At 44.0% G+C, this 19,261-nt stretch overlaps 1 protein-coding gene across 1 annotated transcript; it reads left to right on the top strand.

Annotated features, from left to right (window-relative positions):
* The first annotated feature begins 210 nt into the window (after positions 1 to 210).
* On the top strand, positions 211 to 19,209 carry mov10a (Mov10 RISC complex RNA helicase a). The gene is made up of 22 exons (XM_012835429.3): positions 211 to 508; positions 783 to 888; positions 983 to 1,173; positions 1,380 to 1,621; positions 2,490 to 2,739; positions 3,182 to 3,322; positions 5,700 to 5,862; positions 6,382 to 6,533; positions 7,200 to 7,370; positions 8,458 to 8,605; positions 8,896 to 9,057; positions 10,654 to 10,757; positions 10,859 to 10,956; positions 11,549 to 11,647; positions 13,051 to 13,159; positions 14,087 to 14,204; positions 15,461 to 15,652; positions 16,021 to 16,083; positions 16,393 to 16,518; positions 17,320 to 17,408; positions 17,711 to 17,829; positions 18,219 to 19,209. The coding sequence occupies exons 1-22, from the start codon at positions 390 to 392 to the stop codon at positions 18,275 to 18,277; spliced, it is 3,021 nt and encodes a 1,006-aa protein (XP_012690883.1). The 5' UTR covers positions 211 to 389; the 3' UTR covers positions 18,278 to 19,209.
* The last annotated feature ends 52 nt before the right edge of the window (positions 19,210 to 19,261 follow it).

Genomic DNA, 19,261 nt, shown 5'->3' with positions numbered 1-19,261 from the left:
GAGACCTTATGTAATAGCTAAGGGAGTGTGTACAAACTCCCAGTTTTAAACAAGTAGCACTTCAGCACACTTTACGGGAGAGTGATTTGGAATATGAAACTTTATATTAAGAGCATGCAATCTTAGATTTCAAAAACGGATAAAGTTTTGTATTTAAATATTTTGCATTAATATCTTTGCTTGCCTCTATCTTACTTCCGTTTTGTCAAAACATACGTACTTTTGCGTCAGTTCGTACTGCAGAGGCCTGATTATGGATCTAAAGGGCTGAGCGGAACTGTAGTCGACTATACCATAGTTAGCCTGAAAGCATGTGAATTTGGTACATAGGGGGTTCAAATCAAATCGGCATACTAATTTCGTGTATAGTTACGGCGCATTAGACCGTGATGCCTGCCCTCAGAGCGCTGCTAGAGACTGGACTGGACTTTGTAGAATTCTTGGGAGAGAGGAAGTCGGAAACAAATAGAAAGCAACTGAAGGATATTTTCAATAAGGAATTCAAAAGGTGGTTTCGATCGCTTTGACATGTTGTGGTAGCATATGTTCCTCTTAGCAGACGAGACAGTTATCATCTGATGTGTAACTGGGCACATTGTATTCTACCCACAAGTAGTCTGGAGCTGTATGCTGTAACTTAGGAAAGTGAAACTAGTCCTCTGAGTCTACAGTAGGCTACCGTGCAACTGCAGTCCGCTGGAAACCAAATGTAATCGTATATTGATGATATGCAATTTTCCTAGTATACAGCCATATAATTTAGTGATATGTCTAATTTGTAGGGATGGAGCCAAAGATCCTCAGTTCTCCAGTGTTGTCTACGCCTTACAGAAATTCAACAAAGCCACCATAAAGCAAGACAAAATATTTCTAAATGTAAAACCCCAGGTAAGGCAACAATAACCCTCAGCAGCGATTCTAGCTTGTATCTAGGCCGTGTCTCTGTACAAATGTTAGGATCGCCTTGCTCTGTGTTTATAAGGTGAGAGTGTACTACTGTGACCAGTGGAGGAGGCCGGCTAAGCCAGGTGGGAACGCCGCTGACAGCGGGGCAAGTGCAGCGCCCTCTGCCCCACCCCCCACCCACACTGCATCTCCCCCCATGGCGAACCCTGTCCTGACGCCCAAAAAGAAGCTTGCTAAAGAAGTTGTTCACAAGCTCAAGGTGAACAGGTGAGCCTACTAAAAATAAACTAAATCTTGTGTTTTGACTACTCAAGTACATGACAGTTTTAGTTGCAGACCTAAGAGTTGCAGAGGGTCAGTCCCTAGGGCCAGTCCCAGTCTGGACTGGTTTGATCCTAATCCTTTAAGGTGTCAGGCACTGTCTGGACCTGGAGTTGGACACCCTCTGAAGTGTAAGTGTATTTCTGTTACAGGGCAAAGTTGATCGCTGACAAAGGTGGCATCCAGATCTCCTCAGATCCAGTGGCAACCGGTGGCAAGGTTCACCTCAACATCCAGCACATTGAGAAAGTCTTCATTGTCAAGTTCCACATCCAAAGCACGGGGACAAAGTCCATCTATTTCAACTACTACACCGCTCTCCACCGGATTCGCTGCTTCACTCTGGTGGATGAGAAAAGAGTCACCCGGATCTCTCCTCTCCTCCTCTGTCCAGGTGAGGTAGCCGGCAAACACCCGCGCAGGTGTGAAAGTATCCCTCCTCACTCTCACGCTGGCCCCAGACTGGTTATCGTGACTTTCTCTAGGATTTTAGAACTTAGAATAGAAAGTAAATAGTAACTTCTCGAATCTCATGAAACAACAAAATCTGATCTGAGAAAACGAAAGACGGGAACTAGCACTTTCTTGACCTCCGGTGACCCTGAGATAAAGGACATGTTTGACGTGGCACTCTTCTGTCCAGTACTGCTTTTTATGACCCCTAAAGTTCAATCCTAGAGCTAGAAGCAGAGTCGGTCATTCTCCACATTCAGGTCTCAGTGGAAGGTGGCCACAGTGTGGGAGTCCTCCACTGAGAGAAGAAGATTAGCTGACAACAAGAAATGAACTAGTTTTGAGTTCTGTGTGCTTGATGACCAGCTCACTGAATAAGCCTGACTTTATTCCTGGCACCTTTGATTGTATATCTGTGCATGTATTCAGATGCGTCAGTTTGGAGACCTGTAGATGAGAGGAAATAGATCTGAAGCATGTTGATGCGAGAGGAGCCTGCTTTTATACAAGTGAGGAGTTCAGTAATGACCGATAATAGACTTTGTCTGCCTGGCCTTGTGTCAGTCTCGGAAGAAGTCCTAAAAACAAACAAGACACACAACGTCAAAAACAACCTAGTGGCTCAAACAGAGTTAAAAACAATTCCAGCCAATCGACAGGAGCATGGAGAGGAGGGGTGTAACGTGATTGGCTGTTGAGCTCAAATATGAAGAGCCTCTTGCTAGAATCGTGTACTTTTATCTTTAAACACGTCAGTACCTCTGTCATCCGCATCCACACATAACACTTCTGCACCCTCACCCCCGCAGGTGACAGCTACGTGGTGGAGGTGCACTACCAGCTCAACCACTATGGCCACTTCCCCGCCTCCATGTACTTTGAGTTCTGTGCGGACCCCCCCACCTCTTCCAAGCCCTTCTGCATTGTGCGGGAGCTGGAGGCTGTGGCCATGACTCAGCTGGCTGTGGACCTGGGGCCCGTGGCCCCCTACTGCCCCAAACAGGTGGCCAAGCTCAGGGCCAGGAACACAGTGGTCGAAGAGGGAGAGCCTCCAGAGAGGTAGGTGAACACAGAGCTTCGATTGGTAGGGAAATGCCTGCTGAATCAGTACTGAATCTGCTCCTCATGTGAGCCAGGTCTGCTCCATAGTCATCTTGTTGTTTGGGATGATCTCCAGTGAAAGGTGATAAAGACCGCATTGCCTTTAAAAGAAATAGTGGGGCAAATGACTTAAAGGCCTTGAAAAACCATACGCCCAGAAATGCTGAAAATTGCTCTTTGTCAGAGTTTTCCTTCTTGTGGCTTCTCACATTTTCACATTCAGTGCTGCCATACTGAGTTGTAATGAGATTACTTTTTATCACATTTGCAATATTCATTTAGGCAATCTGGAAACATAATGGCTTACGCTGTTTCAATTCGGTTTTAAGTATTCATGACGAAAAATAGATTTTCTTGTCATGCCTGACTAATTTCACATTTTCCTTTCACTTTTAAACAGTTCTGTCCACCACTCCCTAAAATATATAGTGAAGCTGAAGGACTACAGTTACCCTCGGTACCTCAAGGACTTGGCCAACCAGAGGCTGGAGGATTCAGAGTATCTGTCTCCTGCTGCTAGACAGCAACTCCCATTGGTGAGGTGAGTGTACCACAGACTCCCCTCACCGGCAAACACACGCTACACGCCAGCACCCCACACACTACACACTATCACACTACACGCCAGCATCCCACACACTACACACACTACACGCCAGAACCCCACACACTACACACTATCACACTACAAGCTAGTGCCCCACACACTACATGCGAGCACCCCACACACTACACACTATCACACTACACGCCAGCACCCCACACACTACACACACCCCACACACTACACACACTACACGCCAGCACTACACGCACTACACGCCAGCATCCCACACACCCCACACACTACACGCCAGCATCCCACACACTTCACACTATCACACTACACGCCAGCACCCCACACACTACACGCTAGCATCCCACACACTACACACTATCACACTACACACTAGTGCCCCACACATTACACGCCAGCATCACACACACTTCACACTAGCATCCCACACACTGCACCCCACACACCCCACACACCCCACACACTACACACACTAAACACACTACACGCCAGCACCCCACACACTACACACACTACACGCACTACACGCCAGCACCCCACACACTACACACACTACACACACTACACGCCAGCATCCCACACACTACACACACCCCACACACTACACACACTACACGCCAGCACTACACACACTACACGCCAGCATCCCACACACCCCACACACTACACACACTACACGCCAGCACTACACACACTGCACGCCAGCATCCCACACACCCCACACACTACACGCCAGCATCCCACACACTTCACACTAGCATCCCACACACTACACGCCAGCACCCCACACACACTACACGCCAGCATCCCACACACTACACACACCCCACACACTACACACACTACACACACTACACACCAGCACTACACACACTACACACTACACGCCAGCATCCCACACACTACACACACTACACACACTACACGCCAGCAACCCACACACACTACACGCCAGCACCCCACACACTACACACACTACACGCCAGCATGATAGCTTGAATTTCAGCTCATTTCAGTTCAGGTGTTGTGCTTTATGATTTATAATATACGTGTGTACAAATACACACACACATAGGTGCATACACAGAGACACATGCACACACACTTACATAGACACACACACACACACACACACACACACACACACACACACACACACACACACACACACACAAATCTGGTGAGACTGACAAGAAAAAGAGATGCTGTTGAGCCTTACCCAGTTCATGGGCAAATCCATAGACAGAATGTACAAAATAATCAGAACTGACCATTGGTGTCTGGGGTCAAAATCACAACCCTGTAGAAATGGAATTGAATTGGGTGTCATTGCATTTGATTAATTACAGCTCCCTATGTAGTTACTCTGCTTTTTGGAATATGTTTAAAAGAGATTGCCAAACACAAGGTACTATAATGTATCGACGTGACACTAATGCAATTGCTTTTGCGGGAACACGTCCCGAGTTGACCTACCTATAAAAGGGCCTCATAATAGACACCCCGGGCCGGAGTTAAATGAAGGTGATTTGACTCAGCGGCGTTTGTGATTAATCTAAATAAAACTCCTCACACTCTGGGCTCCTTTATTCCCATCACACGGAGTGAATTACTGTAATTTATGGGGCCATAACACATAGCCCCCGTCCCCCCATAGGCCATATTTCTATGACAAGTCGCTGGAATTAATAAGAGGACCAGGACCCCTTGCAGCCTCAGGTACCCCAAGAGAAGAAGAGACATTAAATTATGTTAAACTGTCCATGACTGGGAGGGGTGGGGGGGATCATCAACAGTATTGCGATGAATGAGACCACAGTAAATGTCTGGCAGCCGGGTGCCATGGGGTCTTTATTAAACATTATGAAGAGCTGAGCATGGAGACCTCTTAACTGGCGGATGAGGATAGGATTGCATAAGAAATGGAGTCATGTCATTAATTGTAACGAAACGACCTCTGGCGATGCACCTATGGAATGTAATCACACATTTAACTAACGTGGCGTCCTCAGGTCTCTGTACTCAGGTCAAAGTCATTATTTTTATGTCACAAATAAAATCAACTGGGACATTCAGATTATATTTACTGAGACTCTTAATTGATTGTACTGTTGAAGCATGGGGGAGATGAAACACTGAACACAGAGGAACAGAACACAGAGGAACCATTCATAATAACTGTATGTGCTTAGAGGAATGGGCCATTTATAACAAGGCCATCCTTTATCCATGTTCAGTCGTGGAACATATGCTGCTCATCTGTGCCACATGCCATTGCCCTGATGACCTCAGAGAGTGGTTTGTTTGTTTGTTTGTTTATTTGTTTGTTTGTCATTTTCAGGGCAGTGCTGGACTCACCCCTGTGCATGAAGAGCTACGCCAGGTGCTTTCACCTGCTGCTGTACCTGGAGGAGATCCAGATGGAGGTGGACATCAAGAAGTACGACATGCACAGGCAGACCATGACCCAGGACAAGAGCAACAAGAAGCTACTCATCCTTAAAGTAAGGGAACGCTCACCTTGTCCATTGCTTTGTAGCATTACATGCAGAACTGGGATTACTAGCTCTGAAAAGGCTGAATGAAACCTACTGAAGTGTAATAATCAGGCAAGCCGTGCTGTCATTATATTCACCAGCGGTATAAAAGAGATGGGACAAAAGAGAAGATTTTTTTTTTTTTTAGGATAGTCATTTATGATGGGGTTTGCATTTGTCAAACATAATGTTACACTTAAATGAACGTGTCAGAAAATTGAAGAAAAACAGTTTAACTGTTCAATAGTACTGTTGTCGGCTCATATTCCACATCCCAGTTCTGTTCAATACAGTGGACCATTACAACATGTTTTTTTATGGCTGTTTTATAAGTAATCCATTTTGTGAATATTTAGAACAGTTTGTATCTGTGGTAAATAATGAAAATAAATGCATTAATGAATGAACATTGTAATAATAATAATAAACGCAGAGCCAGGCTATATTGTGCAGTGAGACGTGTCTGTGTACCACTTCCTCACCCAGGTGCCCGGGGTGGCAGAGAACCGGCCGTCAGTCCTGAGAGGGGACTACCTGAAGGCCTCCAAGACTGATGACATGACGCAGCCGCTCACCGTCTACAAGGGCTACGTTCACCGAGTCGAGCTGGATAGCGTCAAACTGGGCTTCTCCAAGAAGTGTGTACACCTTTACCACCTGACGTTACTGACACACACACACACAGACACACACACACACTGAGCTAATTGAGGGAGGGTTTTAGTAAACTCCACCAGAGATCTGTCTGTATTCTTAAAATTGCAGTGGAATATGGTAAATTAAGGCATTTTCTGAATACATTAATATTCACTGACTGACACATAAGGAGCTAATCTAGGGAGCAGAGGGCTTTATGTTCGTTAAATGACAGTTTTGAGTTTTGGAGACTCACTGCCAAGAAATCAGTCCACATTTAGGACTGTGGTGAAAAGGGGTCCTTGAAAATGTCCTGATATTGATATTGTTGCTAAATGTCCAATTGTTTCTTCAGACCTGACTGGCATTACTCATGACCAGTATTATATATTCTGTACATATACTTTGTAACATTTGATGTCAAAACGTCCACATGGAGTCCATCAGTAAATCCACTTATATATACTTTAAAAAAAGTTAAAAAAGTTGAATGCCTCTGTTATTGAAATTAAAGTGTGTTAAAAATACTTATGTTTCAGACAATCTACTGTATAACTGTGATGCAGTCTCTACAGTCACATATACTCATATCGACAATGTAGTGTGTCCATGTGATGACAGACATGATATAGACTGTGTGTGTGTGTGTGTGTGTGTCGTATTTACAGGTTGTTGCAGAGCTTCGTCAGTAACATGAAGTTTGACGTGGAGTTCACCGTCAACCGTTTCCCTCTGAAGCTGCAGCATCGGGCGGTGGAGTTGGCGGCCCAGCACCAGCTGGGGGACGTGCTGTTTCCCACCGGCTCACCTGGCACTCACAAACCATCACCACGCCTCAGGTGGGTACCCACAGACTCTCATGTCCTCAGCCTCAGAAATACAAACATACGCAGGGAGATGCTTGGTGTCATGAGGTTGTTGATATTTAAGCTCAACAGCCAATCAAGTTACACCCCTCCCTTCCGTGTTCCTGAAGCACCATGTTTATTGGCAGGGATTGTTTATGGCTCGGCCTAAGCCATTATGTTTGTTTCCCATCCAAGAGCCAGGATTGTGTACAAACCTTTTGTTTTGAGAGCAAACACTAAACGGACAGCTAGAGGACTGAGAAGCTATTTGCTAAATGTGACAAAGTCAAAGATTAGAATCGCAATCAGGGGTTTAAAGCTGACAAGTTCTTGATGCTTTTGGAAACAGACAAGAGAGAACATTTGTGTGGGACCAGAGAGATGACCCTTAATGTGGTCATGAAAGGAATTGTGGCACAAATGGTATTTTTGCATACATAGCCATGTTTTATTTGATCTGTTCATGTTTGTGTTGTCACTTGCCTTGTGCTTGATTCAAATTGTGTTGCTTGGATATATATTATATGTGTATGTATGACAAGCACACATACAATCACTCTTGGTTTCTCACTCGAAAGCACACACACACACACACACACCGATGGCACTCCTCCTGTTACAGTCCTCAGTTAATGACGTTGGGGACTGGCTGTTCTGCGACACGTTCTCACATTGTGACTATTCCAGATAGCACAGCTGGCTCTGCCGTGGCTCTGCCTCCGGCCCTGATCTGGCCCTATTCTGGCCCAGGTCCGCTCCAGCTTCCTGCTATCTGGATTGAGGAAATCTATATTCTTATCACAGGCCGGCGGCTCTCCACAGGGCCTGAGCGAGAATCAACTGACAGATGTGATAAAGCTATGAATATATTCTCACTTATAGTTCAATTACCACGCTCCCAGATTTTACAACACAGATTTACACTCTTCCGTTAGATCGCACCACTCTCCAGGTGAACCTTTTATAAAACGTTAACACTTTGGAACTGATGGTTTGATACACAGTTAAGGTTTTAATTGACATTTACTGCAAATTGAAATGATGGCGAAGTTTACAGGTGCGGCTTTTGTTCCCCTAGGATGTCCAACCAGGACTTGGAGTGCAATCCGGAGCAGAATGCCGCTATCCAGCGGATCTTGGTGGGAGCCTCCAAGCCGGCTCCTTACCTGGTCTTTGGCCCCCCAGGAACCGGCAAGACAGTCACTCTGGTGGAGGCCATCAATCAGGTTCAGGAACTCTTTCTCTCTTTTTTTTTTTGTGTTCAGATTCTCATTCACACAAGAACACAATACACACAACACACTGCTACATTACCACAATGCTGTATACATACACAAGGATGTATTCTGTGATAATTTTTCTCCTCTATGGTGATTTGTACAGCAAGCTGAAGTCAATTAAACAGGATGATCTACAGAATGTAACAATGCAAATAACACACGACATCAAACCCTCCGTCACCCCACCCACACGGGACTGCGGTGGAGATCATGTCTTTGTTTGATTTCTGTTGTAGATAATCAGATCGCACCCCTCTGCCCACATAGTGGCCTGTGCCCCGTCCAACAGCGCCTCGGACCTGCTGTGTGAGCGTCTGCTGGGCCACGTGGACGGGAACCAGCTCTATCGCCTCTACGCCAGCAGCCGTGACCCCAGGACCGTACCCCCCAAACTACTGGTGAGAGCCCCCCAACAATTACAAATACAGGGGGCCCAGTGCTTGGCGGGGGCCCAGGAACATGCCATGCCAATACAGATTTTTTTATTTTTTTTTAGATTTCAGATTAAGTGATTTTCTTTTGTAGTTGCTGTACTAATGCTCTCTGATTGACAGATGTACTACGACTGTATTTTAGTTGTCATACCCTGGTATAGATGAACACTACAACTCCCTTTGGTCGCTTCCGTGGTGAATTGAATCAGTGCAGCATTTGTTTTGAAGCGCCATCTTTGTTGTTCATGAGTCTCTTGTGTGATGGAGGTGGTTCCCCCCTTCCCCGGACCCAACCCCATTATCCCATCGGAACAAGGCTGGAAGCAAAGTGGCCCAGAACAGGAGAGTGTTGAGTCAGTATCTTCACACCACTCTGGGGCTTTTTGAAAAATCTGACGTGAACGCAGGCCATTTGAAACGATCCTCCTGACCCCACCTGCTCCACGCACGAGTGCCTGAAATATGATTCTTCCGACCAGTTCCATTATCGGAGAGCCTCACAGTCCGGCACTTAAGGCAGACAGCACAGCAGACGTGAACACTCACTATGCTGCCAGTGCACTTTTGTAGGGTTCAGGCTAAAGAGGCTGTGCTCAAGACTCAGAATCCCTACTAGAACATTATTAACAGTATTAGTTAACATAAATATACCATTAGCAGAGACAAGCTCGAGGCAGTGTTAATAACAGGTAAGAACTAGAAGGGCGCTCGGGGAGCGCAGACCTCCCCAAGGCCAAAAGGCCTATATTGCAGTGATACATGAAGTGAAAAAGAAAATTCCTGGATTCACCCCTTGAGCCAGATCCACATATCCAAAATGTAATGGGTTCCTCTTTAGTTCATACTACACCCTTCCAACAAGTTTCATGAAAATCAGCCTGGTAGTTTTTGCGCTATCCTTTTGTTGTAGTCCTGCTGACAAACAGACAGACAAACCAACAAGCAAAACAAAAAAACAACAACAAATGGTAACAAAAACAAAAGTTCCTTGATGGAGGTAATAATGTTCCTCAGGTTTTATTTGTATGTCTTGAACCACTAGATGGCAGTATGACGGAAAACACAATGCAGCTTTCTTGCATACTCCTACAGTAAAAAACAGCCAAATCTTTACAGACAAGAGTACAACAACCCGTCATTCACTGTGTGAAGAAGACTGTGGATTAAAATGACTTGTGCCAAACAAATTACATCTTAAAAGTGGAAAAAACTATTTGTGCCCATTTATCAATCTTACGTGTGTGTTTATTATACTCATGGCTTGTGGCTAGTCACTTTGGAAGCAATGAGATGCAGAGCTGTAGGTCACATCCTCTAAAACATTCAGAGGGTTTCTAGTGCCAGAGCGAGCGTCCATGACTTTGGCTCCTAGTGCCAGAGCGAGCATCCATGACTTCGGCTCCTTGCTGCTGTCTGTTTCTCCTGCCTGGGGTTTGATCAGGCCCAGAGAGAGATTGGTACACAGGTCACACACACGTACTGTTATTGGCTGATGACCACCACCACACACCGTCACACACACCGCCCGCTATGACTAGGTCACGTCTGTCTCACTTCTAGAAACACAGCAACTGGGACGAGCGTCAGGACAGCTTCGTCTTCCCTGCCAGGGACACTCTGATGAAGTACAAGGTCATCGCTGCCACGCTGGTCACCACCGGAAGGTAGGACTGACCGTGATATGCTGGATGTGTAGACACCTTTTATAGCGTTGACAGAGGCCACTCTGAGATGCTCTCGAGCTAACGGCCGGTTGTCCACGCAGGCTGGTCTCTGGGGGTATCCCTGTTGGCCACTTCACGCACATCTTTGTGGACGAGGCCGGACAAGCCGTGGAGCCAGAGTGCATCATTGGGATTGCAGGTAGAATATATAGTACACTGGTATCACTTGTTATATGTTATATGTTATTTTTTATCTTGTATGCCCGTCTACTGCGTAGATGTTGCCTGCCAGGTCATGAGAATTTTACTGCTTTGATGACGCTAAGCTATTTGGTGCATGTGACAATAAACACTTTGACTTGACTTGACTATATAGATTAATTCATGCATTCAGACACAGCGCCACAATTGTCAACATTTTCATTAATACGTTAATTTATTGATTAGTTAATTATAGGTCTGTGGTCATATTCATGTCATGTTCATTGCGTTGATGCTGATGATGATCTGTAGTGGGGTGACTGATGACCTGTTGTGCCACCTTTATACTTTGACGCATGCACTTCTTGACATGCAAGGGCAGTAACATATGAAACCAACAAAGAAACATGTCATTTATATATTTGCATGTGTGGTCATTAACAGCCAACTGCTATGCGAAAAATGGCTTATTTACAAAGATGCATTCTTCATTTTCCTGTGCCCACATGCTCTACAGAGAAAGTATGTACTTTTTAGCATTTTCACCTTACACGTGTGTGTGTGTGTGTGTGTGTGTGTGAACCTGCCAGGTTTGCTGCATCCACAGAAGGGCCAGTTGGTGCTGGCAGGAGACCCTGAGCAGCTGGGGCCCATCCTCCGATCCCCACTGGCTCTGCGGCATGGACTGGGTGAGACTCCCCTCCCCAGCTTATACTACACACAACACAGGGAAATACACAGCAAACACACACAACACAGGAAAATACACAGCAAACACACACAACATGCATTGCACATAACACAACACAACCCAGCAGGGCACAGAACCTAAAACACAGCACATAACCCAACCCAGCAGGGCACAGAACCTAAAACACAGCACATACCCAACCCAACCCAACTCAACCCAGCAGGACACAGAACCTAAAACACAGCACGTAACCCAACACAACCCATACCAGCAGGACACAGAACCTAAAACACAGCACGTAACCCAACACAACCCAACCCAGCAGGGCACAGAACCTAAAACAGAGCACATAACAACATCTAAAACCATGCGCCACACAAACGCAACCAGTTCACATGATGTGAATCCCTTTCATGTTTTTGTACTATATATTCTTAATGTTTATTTACTTGTGATTGTATTGTGTATAGAACCCATTAGTAGGAATACCATTTACATTTTAGAGTATATACCTGTATTAGTAATGCTCATGAACCTTCATTGTGTTATTGTTTATGAAACCTATTGATTGAAATTCCTATAATATGTGCATAGTATAGTTTATTTTATGTATATTGTATTTATATTTTACTATATTTTTTGCTGGTGTACAACCTATTGATTGGAATTCTTTTTACATTTCATAATGAATACAGATATATTTTCAATTCTTACGTACTGGTACTTGAAATTGTATTACTGGTTGGTATTACACTACAAGCTAAAAAATATTACAAATTAAAAATATGGGTAGAAACGAGAGAGAGGATGGTAAGAGTATGTTGTACATCAACTGCAATCCGAGCTTTGCTCGCCCCAAGGATATATTCCCCATTGGAGACTAACATATATAGCCTTTAACTTTTGGCTATGTAGTTAAAAGTAAATGTCAGCCTGAGATGGAAGCATCACAAAAACAAGCTCATATCTCTGTTTTCTGTGCTGCTTACAGCCAAAGCGTACATTTGCTTACTCGACATGTTCCTCTGTGTTCTTCTCTTATCGACTACCGTTCCACAAGGCCTAGACTGACTGTGTTGAAATAATAAATAGACAAGGTCAATAGCATTCGCTGAAGATATGCTGCACAGTCAGCTGTCGGAAAAGTCTTTATGCAGATCCTTATGTCATTTGAAAAAATTATCTCTTAAGTATTTGATGATAAATCAGACTGGGGAGCAGTGCTCCCTGAAGTCATGAGTGTGTGTGCGTGTGTGTGTGTGTGTGTGTGTGAGAGAGAGTCTGTGTGTGTGTGTGTGTGAGAGAGAGCCTCTCTGTGTGTGTGTGGGGGTGTGTGTGTGTGTGTGTGGTCTCCAGTGCTTCAGGGCTGACCTTGTAGATGTTCCTACTCTTGAACACTAGGCCTGTCTCTGCTGGAGAGGCTGATGAGAGATAACCCACTCTACCAGAAGAGCACAGACACATACCAGTATGACGGCCACTTTGTCACCAAGCTGCTACGCAACTACAGGTGAGGGTGAACACACACACACACACACACACACACACACACATACAGATAGATAGATTGATTTATTGATTGATTGACACTCACAGTGACACTTACAGAGACAGAATTGACACATATTGGGATTCTTCTTTGCTGCCCAACATAGATAGATGGATAGATAGATGGATACTTTATTAATCCCGAAGGAAATTTAGGTCATCCAGTAGCTTATACACTTAACTTAACTCACAAACATACATACACAAATCACAGTAGAAAAACAATACACATAGGGAAAAACATGTTCACAGGGAGTGGGGTGTATACAGATATTATACAGATGTTACAGTGTGCATTGATTGTGTCAGTGTTGATGTCCACAAGGAAAGTAGTGCAAAGAGTGCAGAGAGATAGTGTTCATGTGCTTGTGTGGATAGTGCAAAGATAGAGTACTTGTGCTTGTGTGTGTGAGGATAGTGCAAAGTGATATAAATAGTAAAGACTGTGCAATGGGCTAGTATAGCCAGTAAAAGAGTAAAAAGATAAAAAGATGGACAGTGGGATGGAAAAATTAAGAGCTGAGAAGAGGAGGGGAGACTGCATGTATGCATGCATGTATGCATACACGGGCATATACACACAACTGCTGGCACAACCATGCATGCATACACTGACCAGTACATACAAAAACTCATGCAACAACTCACACACATACGCACACCAACACAAACACAACCATGCATGCATACACTGACCAGTACATACAAAAACTCATGCAACAACTCACACACATACGCACACCAACACAAACACACGCACCATTTTTTAAAAATCTCTCAGCATCTTGTGCTGTCCTATGCGACGTTACTATTTCCAGTGCCTCATCTCTCCTCTTCTCTCTTTCTCCCTCTCCCTCTCTCTCCCTGCCTGACACCCCATTTATCACAGATCCCACCCAGCCATCCTGAAGGTGCCTAATGAGCTTTTCTATGACAACGAGCTGCAGGTGTTTGCCAACAAAATGGACCGTGAAGCCTTCTGCAACTGGGAGCACCTGCCCAAAAAGGTTTGTTCAAATGACTTACCGGCACACCCTATGTGCAGTGCTATACAGGCTAGACATTTTTCTTCGTCGGTTAATAACCTATTTAAATGCAGGTGCGAGTGTGAACCACTGTTTCCTATTTTTTGTTGAATCCTTTTTGTTCAGGCTGTGGCATTAAGACCAGCGAGGACACAAGCATTTGAATGCAGCAGTGTGCATATGTTCTCTCATGTCTGTATTAGTCCTATCTAAGATTCAGGTCAGCCCTCTCTGTAATTGTGCGTGTGTGTGAGTGAGTGAGTGAGTGTGTGTGTGTGTGTGTGTGTGTGTGTGTGTAGGCTATGCACCCCTATTCTCTCTGTTAAACACACACCTCTGCAAGCACTAATTAACATGGGCAAGAGATATTTAATAAGATTTCAACCAAGCAACTACAAGCCCATATGGAATACTCCTCTACAGTTACTGTGGGAGTAATTCAATTTGCAGTTGAGCTATATTACCGAATAAAGGAACGAAAGCTAGATTTAGCAATTATCTGACAACATGAAATAACTCTAAAAGCAGGGTGGATGATGATGCTGATGGATATAAACAATGCAGTAGTCAAAGCTACTTGGCAATATAGATGAATGTCTTACTTCGCTCTCTCAATTGGGTCCCTGGGTGTGTAGTTACGCCGTTGTTGAGATTTGCATGAACTTTCAATTGTCCTGAGCTTTGTTAAGTGGGCTTAAAGAGATTTAGCTGAACCCTGCTGAAGTGCATGACTAAGTCTTGCTGGTCGGCTGAGTTGTAAGTTGTTGGTGTGGCCAGACAAGACGTGTCAGAAATATTCATCTTGCTGGTTGAGTGTGGTGTGGCTGAATTTCTGGAGTATGGGAGTATCATACTATGTTTTGAGTTGCCAGGACCACTGTCAAGTCACTGCACTGTCAAAGTCAAGACAACCTCCATAGTAGAATGCATTTGCCGTGACAAATGCAAAACTCATAAAACTGATCCAAACAAAAGTAATTGACGTTTATAATCATTTCACTTGACTCCAATGAGTACACATAGAGGCTTTGTTTGTGTGTGTGTGTGTGTGTGTGTGTGTGTGTGTTTGTGTGAATGTTTCCTTATTTAGAAGGTGCTTTTATTCAAAGCCACATGTCCTCAGTGTTGTTCATAAGTTCAGTGCTGTGCGGTGTGTGATTGGTTACGACTGATCGATTGTGTGTGTGATTGATTACGTCTGATTGATTGATTGTGTGTGCGATTGCTCCTGTCTGTAGGGGTTCCCAGTGGTATTCCATGGGGTGATGGGGAAAGACGAGAGGGAGGCCAACAGCCCCTCCTTCTTCAACGTGACTGAGGTGGAGACCCTCATCAGCTACCTCACCAAGCTCAAGCTCACTCAGGGCAAGAGGGGCATTCCCAAACTCACTTCCAAGGACATCGGAATCATCGCCCCCTACAGGAAACAAGTAAACTGACACTTCAGTTTTTAAAAAGCCTCACGCTAAAAGAAAACCCCAGATGATTCTTTTATTGGCACCTTCCAGCCCCAAGGTGTTCTTTTAACTGACTTTGCCAAGTACGAAAAAACACAAACTCTAGAATCTACCCTTAACCCAATCGCCCAAACCAGTTATACAGTGTGAATGATAAAATGATTTCCAGGACCTCAGATGAACCCTGGTGGACAGTGTACTGATTGGCTTGGACACTCAGCGTGAAATTAGATCTTTTTTTTTTTATGAATCATGTTAAGATTATTCAGATTATACCTCTCCAGTTTCGTTCTGTGTGTTTGGATTTGGAGTTGGACGAGCACTCTTTGTCTTTTCAACAGGTGGAGAAAATTCAGAAGGCCCTGAGATCTGTCAAAGATCTAAACCAGTGGAGTGACATTAAGGTTGGTACAGTGCCAGTGTGTTTGCTAAGAGGGCTGTGCCAGTGTGTTTACGATGAATCACAATGTTGATTGATGCCCATGTCATTAAAAGAGAGTTGTATTTCTCAGCTCCATGTACTGCCATGGTATCCTCCATCATAGTAATTACACAGCACCTTTCTGATGAGAGCCCGAGGTCATTTCCCTACAGAAACTAAATAAAAAGTGTTAAAAAGTAAACACAAACTCGGACAAGTAAATAAATACAGAAAAATATAAATGAAAATGTTGGTAATTCAAAAAAATAAAAATAAAATCCTGCTACTGTAGGTGGGCTCAGTGGAAGAGTTCCAGGGACAGGAGAGACTGGTCGTCATGGTGTCTACCGTCCGCAGCAGTATCAACTACGTCAAGATGGACCAAGACTTCAACATCGGCTTCCTTACCAACGTGAAGGTACCAGACGCGACCGAGGCTTGGTTTCTGTTGCATGGAGAACATATTTTCTTTTAATGGTTGAATAATTGATCAACAAACAACTATACATGTAACATAATTGTGAACTACGCCCATATATATATATGCTAGCTGCAAACTAAACCTAACCGTATCGACCTAACCCCAAATCGATTTGTATTCCTTATTGTCAAGAGAGTGTCAATTGACAGTTTGGTGATCATTTATGGTGGCCCTTTAAAATGTTGGTGGATTGTGTTGTCTGACATTGTCTGCCTGTAGCATATAGCATGTAGCCAGTGTTTCTCACATGCGGGCTAAAGCTGACAGTGGTAGGGAGGTCATCTGGTAGCCACAGGCCATCTCTTACTTATCATGTTGTAGTGTCCTTGAGCAAGGCAGTGACCTGCTGCTGCTGCCAGTGAGCTGTTTGGCGCCTTGCTTGGCTGCTTTCACTGTCGGAGGCTGACTGTATGAGGGAGGCCTTGGTTGTAAAGGGCTTCTGAGCACTCGGAGGAGATCCAGGAGTGCTATAATAATGCTTTGGGTTTATTTTTGTTATTAGGGCTATTTTACAGCTGAAGCCATAGAATGCAGCATCTTCCTACACCTATTGGTTTAATGCCAGGTCCTCTGGGGTTCTGGTTAAACTTTGTGAAACTGTGTCACAAACTTTTGATTTGTTTTAAAACCTAAAAGTTAGATCACTGGGTTGTCTGTTAGGTGTGTATGCTCAGAACAGCACAAAGCACCATTGTTTGTCTTGTCCCCCCATTCTGAGACTTCTGTGTCTTTTCATAGAGATTTAATGTGGCCATGACCCGATCCAAATCCCTCCTGGTTGTGGTGGGAAACCCTGTTATCCTCAAGAAGAATCCTACCTGGGAGAGGTGAGGGGGCACATCGGCCATCTATTTTTGCTCGTTTTTGCTTTTGGTTTTACATTATTAAAATTAACATTTAAAGTTTTTATTTTAGAAATAACACTCTTTCTGAGAGATAAACCTGAAAGGAAGTACCGTCACTTTTTTGAATGATTGTTTTCTTCAAAGCACCAATTAAGAAACTAACACCAATGTGATAATTCATGTTGTTTCATGTTGAATTTCATAATTCCTTTGGTTCAGCTCATTGTATTCCAGTGAAATTAGTAAGAGGTGTGTGTGTGTGTGTGTGTGTGTGCTCTGCGCAGGTTTATCCAGTACTGTGAGGAGGAGGGAGGCTACACTGGCTTTGACTACAGCGATGCAGAGGGCGAGGAGGATGTGGTGACCAGACTCGCCGCCCTCAATATCAACCTGGAGTCTGATGGTAGGTGCTTTAAAGCTAAGGGCTGGGTGTTTCATTATAGCCACCCATCCAGTGTAAGGGTATTAGACCATCCTCTGTGTCATTCAAAGCTAAATAATGATGAAATTATTATAATGTCTATTTGGGAATGGGACAGTTGCCAGCTAGTGATGTTGATTTAGTAAAAGTAATGATCTTTATATTAGTATTTATTACCATTGAAAATGCTGTGATGTTCAGCTTTTAATGTTGTCTCTGTTGTGGAGATTTGCGTTCCTTCTCAGTGTTGTTTCCAATAAGATGTGCTGGAATGCCTAGTGCAAATGTACAAACATGATCTGTGTTTTATACACACACACACACATATATTTATCTCTATATTTACTGTTTTTGCCCAAATGTCTGTGCAGAGATGGAGGAGAGTGCTGTCCAACAACAGGTTCATCCCGAGTGGCGGAGTGAACACTGAGCTGCCTGCAGAGAAGCCAGATGTGGCCCAGATGTGCATTAGACTCCGCGACTGACTGGGCTGCCTAACAAACAGACTGCACTCACTTTCTGCCAAGACAATCAACTAGTCCCAACACTCCCAAGCCTCCCACCCATACAACTGCTTAGGTAGAAAAGCAGCATGGTTGTGTTCTGTTTCAGTTTACATACTTATATACACTCAGGCTCGTTCCCCTGTAGCAGGTTCTAGAACAGCCATCTATGCTGCCTCCATAACCTGTTTTTTTTATGAAGACCAAAGACCAAGAAGTATACATTTAATTTGTCCAAAAATGTCTTATTTGCTTTCTCCTTTAGAGTTACACCAACACCCCCAATTTTAGTATATTTAGTACAATCATATATTTGCTATGAGGAGATACCAATAAGAAAAGGCATTTATTTTTATAACAATATGACCCAGTAGTGGTTTATTGAAGAACACTTTATCAGAAAGCCTTTGAGGAGCTTTTTCTGTAAGTAGTCCAGATCATTTCTACTACTTACATTGTTTTCCTCAGAAAGTACTACAGATTACTTCAACCGCAGTCGTTAATTAATTACAGATTTTAGTTTAACAAAAAGCACTGCAATTGAGAACCTTTTCCAATAATATATTTTTTTTTGTTTCAATGTATACAAGAGAGACTTTCCACTCTTGTAGGGATGCTGTGAGTTTACAAATGATAAGAGAATACTTTTTAACCCCCTTAAAGCTAGACAGTTCCTGCCCCTGGAACTGACTGGCTCCTGTGTGACGCTGAACAAAACCCCATCTGGGCCGGCGTCAGTCTCCGAACAGGCTGTTATCTGGTTGAAGGGTAAATGGGATCGTATTTTCAGAACCATTCCTTAGGTAAAAAAGTTCTGCTGTTATGAAACTAGAAAAGCAATAAAGTTGAGTTGTGTGGATTTGTGCCGTGCCCCTTTGTGGATTACTGGTTGTTTTTATTTATTTATTAAC

This window comes from Clupea harengus, chromosome 5, assembly GCF_900700415.2.
Source record: "Clupea harengus chromosome 5, Ch_v2.0.2, whole genome shotgun sequence".
Taxonomy (NCBI): domain Eukaryota; kingdom Metazoa; phylum Chordata; class Actinopteri; order Clupeiformes; family Clupeidae; genus Clupea; species Clupea harengus.
The sequence above is the reverse complement of the archived record's forward strand: the minus strand, read 5'-3'. Positions and strand labels throughout refer to the sequence as shown.